At 35.4% G+C, this 10938-nt stretch overlaps 1 protein-coding gene across 1 annotated transcript in view; it reads right to left on the bottom strand.

Moving 5' to 3' along the window:
* Window positions 1-1964: 1964 nt before the first annotated feature.
* col28a1b (collagen, type XXVIII, alpha 1b) overlaps window positions 1965-10938 on the bottom strand; it is a 30575-nt gene continuing 21601 nt past the window's right edge. The window contains exons 30-35 of the mRNA XM_073872533.1: window positions 9198-9233; window positions 9034-9070; window positions 8405-8959; window positions 4882-5006; window positions 4552-4723; window positions 1965-2535 (exon numbers count right to left, since the gene is read on the bottom strand). Coding sequence (XP_073728634.1) covers window positions 2363-2535; window positions 4552-4723; window positions 4882-5006; window positions 8405-8959; window positions 9034-9070; window positions 9198-9233 — 1098 coding nt within the window. The 3' untranslated portion in view covers window positions 1965-2362. The remainder of the gene's footprint in view (window positions 2536-4551; window positions 4724-4881; window positions 5007-8404; window positions 8960-9033; window positions 9071-9197; window positions 9234-10938) is intronic.

Below are 10938 nucleotides of genomic sequence, written 5' to 3'. Positions count from 1 at the left end.
TACATCCGTAATATTACCCAGACAGAAAGGAATGAAATCTCATTCAAACAAATTGAGACGCAGGGATCAGAAACCGAATGTGTTACCTGTCATTTTCTTTTAAGACTTTATGAACAATCTAATGACAGCTTGCCTACATGCTCTTTGTGTACTGCTTTCTCAAGGCTGAAGATGACACATTTCGGTTGTGGAAAACAACGTTTATTTCGGGCCACGGGTTCTTGACGTTGGTGAAGCAGGGTTATATGAGCGGTGGAGTCGGATGTGTGTTGAGTCAGGATGATCTCAGGTGATTTGTGCAAGGTTTTGACTAAGGACACTGTGAACATTTTAGCTTGTTGGAGGACATGGCCTTGCCATTGGTGCATGGAGACCATGGGAGGCGTGGCCAAGGATTCAAGAGATTCATACTGGAACGTTTAATCCTTGAACTACAGAACAACATCTTGTTTACTCAAAACAGCCTTGGAGCTACAGGTACACTTACTTCCCCACCCTACAGGTACTGTAAGTGTCCAGGGGTCTCATTTATAAAGCGTACCCCAGTTCCCACGCAAAGGTTGTGATCTATAAAAAAACAAACTTGATGGGAGAATCGGCTTGCAGGTGGATGCTGAGGATGATTCACGTACGCACACTTGCAGGTGATCTGTGATTTATAAATGAAAAATTGCTTTGTTTTATAAGTCTTAATATTTGGCTTTTGTGCATATAGACTTTTAGTAAGGATCCTACGCACAGTTTTATAAATGAGACCCCTGGACATTGTTTTATTTGAGTTTCATTTTATTTCAAGGGTCCATTGTTGCATTTTACAGGAATAGCTCACCCAAAATTTAAATTTGACCATATTTTACTCAGCCTCCACCAGGAAATATATTTTTATAAATATAACTTTATGAATATGTGAGTTCAGGTCAGGCTGGAGGCCTCAAAAGACACTTAAAGGTGCAGTGTGTAAATTTTAGCAGCATCTAGTGGTGAGGTTGTGAATTGCAACCAACAGGTCAGTTCACTGCTCACCCCTTGCTTTTGAAACGCATAGAGAAGCTACAGTAGCCACCACCAGTAAAAATGTCATCGTCAGAGACAACTTAGTAAAAAAAGTTTGTCCGTTAAGGGCTTCTGTAGAAACATGGCGGCACAAAATGGCGACCTCCATGTAAGGGGACCCTCTCTGTATGTAGATAAAAACGTCTCATTCTAAGGAAATAAAAACTTAGCCGTTCATTATAAAAAGGTCTTTATACACCCCTGATAATATAGTTTTGTATATTATTTTGCATTTCTGTCAAGAGATCCTTCTAAAAATTACACACTGTACCTTTAATAACTGTATGGATGAGTTTTTGATGGATGGATGCGCTTTATTGAGCTATAAAATGGGGCACTATTCAATGGCATTATAAAGCTGAAAAGATATAAGGATATAATTTAATACAACTCGGGTGACTGTGTTTGGTTGAAAGAAATACTACAAAAAATGATTTTTAAGAAAAATTTTCTTAGTATTTTTGTCTTGTTTTCAGTAAGAATATTGAAAAAAATCTTAAATTAAGATGCTTTTTCTTGCAGAACGACCCAAGAAAATAAGTCTAGTTTTTAGACTAAAAAGATCAAATTTAAGCGATTTTGTGCATAAAACAAGCAAAAAATCTGCCAATGGGGTAAGCAAAAAAATCGTAAACATTTTTCTTAAACACTAAATTCAAGAAAAATGTGCTTACCCCGTTTTTTGTTGTTTGTTTTTTTGCTTGCTTTATGCACAAAATCACTTAAATTTGATATTTTTGGTCTAAAAATAAAACTTATTTTGGCCATCAAGAAAAAGCATCTTAAGTTAAGAATTTTTGGATATTTTTTACTGAAAACAAGACAAAAATTCAATTTAAAGCTATTTTTTTGTTAAAATTTTTTAAAGTGGTCATATGCATAACAAATATGACATTTCAACATTTAATGGGATTAGATTGTTTTTATTAAAAACAGACTTCTTCATTTTATAAACATTATCACAAATCATCATTCCATACGTATGAAGAAAAATGTATCTATCCCGAAACACTATATTTAATCATTTTATAGGGTATTTGACAATACTAATTTAATGCTGTTATAGCTGCAGTATCAGCAGTGACAGATTATTTATAAATTCCCTTTAAATAAACCTTTTCTTGAGGTACCTCTGAAATATTTGGACATTTGAGTCACATCTAATGTTTAAATATCATTGCATAATATGTATTTGGGCCCTTGATGTTTTCAGGTGAGCTTCCCTCATGTCTGTTAGTTTTGTTATTACCTACCTTAGTAAAATGCTAAAATAATTTTAAATAATTAAAAAGAAACCCCTTTTGGGGGTTCACATTTTGACACAGGTCTTCCTGCAGGTCTTTTCACTATCAAACTGGTTTTTATTCCCATTGCAACCTCCAAACCAGAACTGAGCACATGAATTGGCTTTGGGGTCGTAATACCATTTGACAAGGTATTCCCGACACGGACCGGGATCCAGAGGCAGCTGACATCTCTCATCTGCAATAAAAGATATGAAATGTTAATATAGCCAAAACAATCTCTATTATAAGATTACCAGACTAAAGTTTACACCAAGAGATTTGATATGTGACTGTCACACATTAAATTTTATTTGGTGCCCTGTAAGTAACTTTGGTCGCCGTGATTTCGCAAAGTAAGATGTGATCCTGGATCAACATTTTTTGTTGGTCCTGGATCAATGTTTTAACCTCTTACACTCTGAGGCTATTTTGGGGATTTCCGCCTGGATTTGGCCTATCCGATTTCAAAGCTTCCCATACCCACATGCAGAGGTGTACATGCAAACGTTTGGTATCATTTTCCAGGAAACCCTTTGAAATTACATAAAACAATGTTGAAAGTGCTAAACATGGTTGTATTTGTTGTCAGTCCTCTAATAAACACACAAAAAAGGTTTTTTTTCTAAAGTCTGTATTTAATCAATGAAAACCCCAAATTACCCTCCCCGTTTTATTTTGTTAAAAAATAGGTAAAATATACCTCTTAATTGCACAAATCCTTCGTTATTTATTCAGTATTTTTTATACCCAACACGTCCGCATAAGTGTGTTGGTTCGTGCGGCAAAAATGACGTTAACACGGAGTGGGCGGTCATGCGCATTGGGTCCACGAAAAAAGCCCCTAAACCAAGCCTAAATCTAACATACAACCTAATCCTACACTGTAAAACCTGAAAGTTAACTCAACTCAAACCATTTAAGGAAACCCGTTGCATTAAACCATTTAAGTTTTAAAACACGTACATTTGAGTACTGTGAACTTAAACAAATTGAGTCATATGCAGTTATGCACTTATATTCAAGTTCACACTACTTAAATATAAGTGCATAATTGCACATGACTCAAGTTCACGGTACTTAAATGGTTTGAGTTAAGTTGACTGTCCTGCAATCTGATTGGTTGATTAAAATGTTGATAAAGGACCAACAATGGTGTTGATTCACTAAGTAACTTTCAGGGTCCCCACCTTGACAGTTTGTGAATCTGAGGGGGGGGAAAGTCAAGGCCCTGGGAAGTTTTTGAAAATATACATTCATAGATACAGGTCATTGAAAGTGCTTGAATCTATTTTATGCAGGAAAAAAATCCATATTATTTCCTGTGTAGTTTAGGATAATATCATAAAATTCTAGATGTTTTTAGCACACGTGCTAAACTGTTCACTTTAAATGCTTATATCTATACGAATGTTGATTCATACCAAAATGCTTTTTTGCATAGTTATGTTTGACACATGAAAACGTCTTGGGTTACGTATGTAACTGTTGTTTCCTGAGAAGAGAACGAGACGCTGCGTCTCCCTTGCCATTCTTCCTGCGTCCCTGAAATGCCGTCTTTTGCAATACTTCAGATTGCAATACTTTACTTTGTCATTAAGCCTCACCATTGGTTAAATTTGATATACACATTCAGACGCACTTACCCCTAGAGGCGTCCCCATAGTGTCACCGCAGTGACGCAAGGCGAGTTCCCTCGAAAGGAAACTATAACAATGTATCTTAAAAGATAACACGATGTAACCTTGCTCTCACTTGAAATGTGTCCCCATATTTATTACTTGAATTTAAGGGGAATTGGACATGGAAAGTCCTTGAAAGGTCCTTGAATTTGACGTTAACTAAGGGAACCCTGAACTTTACATATTTTACACCAGTTTCTACATGCTGAGAAAAAAGAAAATAATTTTATTTGGTAGTCTAAAATTATATTTATCTTTATAGTTATTTATGCAGCATAAATTGTAATGGACTGTTGAACCAAAATTTCATGGCAATTCGTACAAATTTAATTCGCATGACCACATTCGTATGTGTTTGTACGATTTGCTTTCGCCACTGTGACGTTGTAGTTTTGGTGGGGTTAGGGGTTGAGTTTCATTTCTGTTTTATAATAATCCTACATATTTGTACGATTCACTTTGTAGAAATTCATACGATTTACCCAGTTCATAAAATATACAAATTTCTGTGCGATCAGGCGGGACTGATTTACCTGCAATAAAATCCTCGTGTGTCGGAAGCAGAGGTTCAGTGGTGTTGATCTTGTATGTGTTCAGTCTTGGCAGATCCAAAGGCGTGGGAGTGAATTCTGGGAGGCGGTTCAGTTCTTCATCGAAATATGGTGCTAAAGTGCCAAGAATTTCCTTGCTCTCTGATTTGGGATCCTTAAACACAGGTGCTCCTTTTTAATCTGTACTGTTTAAAATTACTACTCTTTTACTCTCAAAATGTTGGGTTGTTTCACCCAATAGTTGACAACAAAGCATGTTTTAAAGTGTAAAAATAAAGATTTCAAATTAAAATTCATATGTTGCCAGTTTACCTTGGTGTGTGTGAGAGGATATTTCTCATCATGGAAGGGTGTTGAGGTGCCAGTGGGCAAATAATAGTTGGAGGCAGATCCATCAGTATACTCGCAGATCTTTTTGAGGATTTTACTCTCCAATTCTAAGAGACAGAAAACCATTTTATTGTTCTTATATTTTATTACAGAAAACGGTATGTTACACTCTAAAAACGAACGGTGCTAAAGAGCACCAAAAGTAGTTCACTGGCTCGTAATCATATTGGGGAACCATTTTAAGTGCCATATAGCACCTATGTAGTACCTATGAAGAACCAAATGTGGTGCTATAGTGGTGCTATCACCCCTGTATGGTTCTTTATAGGTGCTATATATAGCACTAAAAATGGTTCCCTTATGATTAGGAGCTTTGTAGCACCATTTTTTTAGAGCGTACACATGAAGGGTTCTTCAAAGCGATGCCATAGAAGAACCATTTTTTTGTTTTCCAAAAAATTTGCCATTTCTTTCATCATTTTATAGTCTGTAAAAGATTTTTCACTACAGAAACCTTTTGTGCAACACCCTTTTGGTGGGAGCAAAAAGCAATGTTTTAATGTGTATACCTTTAAATGCAAATGAGCTACTGGTCCTTACTCCCATTCCAACAGACAGAAAACGCTTAAAACATTTAAAGATAGATCTGATTTCTGTGAATACAGTCTGAGACCAGTGGTGGTTTAACATGGAATTACACCCTGGGTGAGATGCCCTTCGAGTCCCCCCTCCCCCAAAAGAGTTATATTTTTATTTTATTAAAAAAGAAAAATATACCTCTCAATTGCACAAATCCTTCATTTTTTATTCAGTATTGTTTATACTCAACTCGTCCGCAAGAGCGAGCAGCAAAACTGTCGTCAAGGCAGAGTGGGCGGTTGTGCACGTTGGGTCCACGAGACCCCATTTCGGCGTTTGTTGAGACATGCGCGCAATCAGCGGAGGCTCAGGGTGCGAAGCAAAGCACACTGCAAAAAATGACTTTCTTACTTTGTATTTTTGTCTTGTTTTCAGTAAAATATCTAAAAATTCTTAAATTAAGATGCTTTTTCTTGATGAGCAACCCAAGAAAATAAGTCTTGTTTTTAGATTTTTTTGCTTGTTTTATGCACAAAATCACTAACATTTTTGGTCTAAAAAATATAGACTTATTTTCTTAGGTCGTTTTGCTCATCAAGAAAAAGCATCTTAATTTAAGAATTTTTATATATTTTTACTGAAAACAAGACAAAAATACTAAGATCTGCCAGTGGAATAAGAAATTTTTTGCTGAATTTTTCTTGTATTAAGTAAATTCAAGAAAAACAATTCTTATTCCATTGGCAGATTGTTTTGCTTGTTTTAAGCACTAATTTAAGTTTATATTTTTTGTCTAAAAACTAGACTTATTTTCTAAGGTCATTTTGCTCATCAAGAAAAAGCATCTTAATTTAAGAATTTTTAGATATTTTTACTGAAAACAAGTCAAACATACTATGTAAGAAAGTAATTTTTGCAGTGAAGAGAATTAATACACTGCAAAAAAAATATTTTCAAGAAAAAATGTACTTAGTATGTTCTTAGAGTCAAAAATATCTAAAAATTCTTAAATTAAGATGCATTTTCTTGATGAGCAAAACGACCCAATAAAATAAGTCTAGTTTTTAGACAAAACATATGAATTTTAAGTGATTTTGTGCATAAAACAAGCAAAAAAATCTGCCAATGGGGTAAGCAAATTTTTCTTAAAGCTCACGTAACACACGCTGTTTCTGCATTTCTGATGTTATTCTGGAGTACCTATAGAGTAGTATGACATCCTTTATATCTCCGAAGAGTCTTTAGTTTAATCAGATTTATAAAAGAAAGATTAGCTTTACCGAATCTTTCCGATAACATACGAAAAAATTAAGAAGGAGGAGTTACTACCGCAGGAGGAGCGAGTACGAGTCATGCAACACTATACAACACTGTTTTAACTTATGATTCACTACATGTTCGTGTCATTTATATAATATACATGCGCCTATTTCCAACATAAGACAGAAGTCTTACTTACCACGTGTAACTCGTCATGACCCGGTTCTGAAAATCCACAGCATCAAACACACACGCAAAACTCCGCTGCTAATCCGGATAATAAACTATATCCATTGTTTCCATAAGGCTGGATGTCTTCTCCTTACATCCAAAAACACACTTCTTCTTTCATGCCATTGTTGACTTTTGAAATTAAACTAAGCTGAGTGGCGTGATAAGCTGTTAGCAGCTCTAGCGTCTCCCGCTGACTGACGGCTGGGCGGGGTTTTCCGGGGGAAGTTTTCCGGCGGAAGCCCATATAAAGAAGTGATACGTATCGAAAACCCCTGAAACGTCAGTTAGAACTGTAATCGAAAAAAACAGCCGAAACTTGTACGAACCCTGGCGAAGTGCATTCGGCACAGAAATACTCTGAAACACGCCCAACTGCGGTTTTGACACTTTGCCTGCGTTTAGCATGAGGAAACACCTCTATAACTGTGTTAATAAGTCAGAATGCTTGAAATGCCATTAAACCCCCCCTTTAAAATTTCCTTGAATTTCGTGTTTAAGACAAAATCACTTAAATTTGATATTTTTGGTCTAAAAACTAGACTTATTTTCTTGGGTCGTTTTGGTCATCAAGAAAATGCATCTTAATTTAAGAATTTTTAGATATTTTTACTGAAAACAAGACAAAAATACTAAGAACATTTTTTCTTGAAAATCATTTTTTTGCAGTGTATCAGGATGTCTAATGAGACTGCTTCGGTATATTGAGGAATCAAAATAAGAGGGTGGATTTTCTTTTATTGTAGGGTGGTTGTGTTCACACATTTATGTCCAAACACCTTGTAAATGTGGATTTTGCTGTCTTTTTCCACTAAAAAGACCCTCTTGTTTAACAGAACGGTTCTTTAGATGTGTAAGGTTCTTCATGGAAACTATTCCGCAATAAATGGTTCTTCTATGGGATCATGTACCAATGTCTATTTCTTGTTGTAGGTGCACAGAAATGATGCACTTCACATTTAAATAGTGATAAAATAATGTATCACAATAAAATTATGTAGTTCCTATAGCTCACTTTGCATGTAGAGCATTGCGTTAGCAATGCAAAGGTCATGGGTTCAATGCCCACATTGTAAAAAATTCTTTGCTGCCTTAAATTTATAAGTTTAATCAACTTGGAGTTACGTCATTTCAATTTAGTATTATTTATCTTTACTAGAGATGAACTTATAAAATGAAGTTGAGTTATTTCAACTATATAAGTTATAACAACATTACATAAATAATTATTATCAAGATTAGTCAAGATAAATATTTATATAATTATATTATATATATATATATATATAAATATATAAAAATTTGAGTTGAGTAAACGTAAAAAAAAAAATAAGGCACTGTGCAGGGATCTCACATACTGATAAAATTTAAAGTCACTTTGGATAAAAGCGTTTGCCAAATGCATAAATAAATGTAAATGTAATGCACAACTTACTATAAAGTGTTTTGAAGTCGTCTATGAAGAACACATGCTCTTCATCAGGTTGGGAGGCTATTAATCTCAGCTCCTGTTTAAAATCGTCATGGAGCGGGTCAGTTTGATTCAACACCCCGATGACATACATGGTGATATTGGCAGAATGAGCTTCGTTAACAGCGTCCTCTAGATTCACGGTGTCACGATGATCAGTCTGTCCATCCGTAATGACCACAGCCACTTTCTTCACGCCGGGGCGGGCAAAGTAAAACATCTCATTGGCCTGTTTGATGGCACTTCCCGTGTAGGTTCCCTCGCCGATATACGTCATCCTCTGAACCGCGGCCTTGACTTCGTCACGATCGAATCGCTCTTGTAAATTAGTGACTATGTGGTTGATGTGGCTGTAGAGCATCACGCCTACGTGTGTGATCTCTTGACTGACCGATGCACGGTCGATCAATGTACTCACAAAGTCTTTAATGATATCAAAGTTTGTTTCACCCACGCTTTCAGAACTGTCAATCACAAAGACCAACTCGAGGGGTTCCAGACGGCATATCTGACCACAACCTGATCCACAAGAATAAACCATTTAATGATCTGACCGATTGGTAAAGCACTGCAGAAACTGAACTGTAACTTACCACAAATTGATTTGATTAAGGTGATTACTTCTCCTCTCTGCAATATTAAACAGACATGTTATTATCAAGATGCTGTATTTCTACACATCAGGTGTACTTAGGCTCGTTCCAATGGGCTTTACAGGACATTACAGGTTTTTTTGGTTACATATCTCTGCACTTACCGTGAGACCAGGATTGCCCCTTCTTCCGGGATTTCCCTGCAAGGGGGAGAAAAATCAGGTTAGTGTTCATAATTCTCAATGTTTGCCCCTTATGTTTTGTTCATTTGTTGTTTTTACGAGCTTTATGTGCTGTTTATGGTCTCAAATGGTTCCATAAAGAACCTTTAACAATAACAGAACTTTTATTTTGCTCAAAATGATCTTTGTTGTGGATAAAGGTTTTAAAGAATATATTTATTATGCTTTTAAGAAGCTTGACCTAACAGGTTCTTTGGAGAACCAAAAATGGTTCTTCTATGGCATCACTGAACTTTTGTAATAATTTTCATGAAGGACTTTAGTTATAAATATAAAATAACCTACAAAAACCATAAAGCTTACAAATTATGTGTTTTATTCTCTGGTAAATTGTGATTTTTGAGTGTGTTTTTATGTTTTGTTGTATATTTGTATACTCTTGTTGCTGCTATTTTGGCCAGGTAACTCTTGTAAAAGAGATTTTAATGTCAATGATTTTTTAACCTGGTTAAAATAAAACACCAACTGTCAAATTGTTTACTAAACCGATAGCTAATCTAATATATCATTGGAAAGCTCTAAGAATGTCTTTATCAAATTTCAAAACCTTTTTGCAGTAATAATAATGCAGTGACAGTAATTTATTATTTGTGACAAGAGTATGCTGCAAAACAATGACACCTAGTGGTCTTTGTTGGTAAAACATCTAAAAGTATGACAAAAAACTCATTTTTTTTGTGTGTGGTTTGAAATTTGGATCAAAAGTTGAGACTTGTGGCTTTATTTTTTGTGTTTTGGGCATGAAACATTTTTATGTTTTTTTTTTATATTAAATATATACTTTATTGCAGTGGCGGCTCGTGATTGCTAATCCGAGGGGCGCAAATTCAAAATAAGTGTTCGGAGGGTCCTGTGTGTTGCCTGCGTTGTTAAAATATGTGTTTGTTGCGTCATGTGAACCACGTGCATCATGTGTTTTGTCAAAATAAGTGCCGTTTATGATAAAAGAGACCCACGAGTTTACAAAATACACGCAAGACACTCCCTTAACAGTAAACACTGATTACGCATGAGATTATGCGAGTATCTTGTAAATGTGAGAGTCTCTTTTATCATAAACCCTTTAGACACGTCTGCAGCAGGCACTTATTTTGACAAGACACGTGATGCACATAGGTTTACTCAACACGGAGAACACATATTTTAAAAAAAGTAACCACACACGTGACGAACTTTGCATCGAGCATCCTCAAAAAAAGAAGTCACCGGCCGTTTATGTTTTTATATTTTTTTATTAAATATTAACTCTTTCCCTGCCATTGACAAGTCATCTTGTCAATTAAGAGATAACACTTCCATGCCAATGACGCTTCATTGAAGTTTTACAGCAATCTATATTTCCACTATTATCCACCAGGTGGTGCTCTTATCCAACTTATAAAACACTGACGCATCCATGGATTCAAAAACAGTAAAAAATCTTACTCTGAGAGCATTCTGAATCTGATCTCTATCAAAAGTCCTTTACAAAAATGCAATTATCCCAGCTTTCTGCTCAAAATTTAGTATTTTTGAAGACCCCTACCCATATTTGAGAGGTGATAAAAACAAATGAATATAAAATGAAATGTTTTTTTCTCTGTTTTTGTTTGTTTAAAAGCAGAGGGTCTGTTGAAAGACATTAAACGTTTGTGAAAATCAAAATATGCTGGCGCTGGCTGGC

This window comes from Misgurnus anguillicaudatus, chromosome 10 (assembly GCF_027580225.2).
Source record: "Misgurnus anguillicaudatus chromosome 10, ASM2758022v2, whole genome shotgun sequence".
Lineage (NCBI taxonomy): Eukaryota > Metazoa > Chordata > Actinopteri > Cypriniformes > Cobitidae > Misgurnus > Misgurnus anguillicaudatus.
This window is presented reverse-complemented; position numbering and strand designations above follow the sequence as displayed.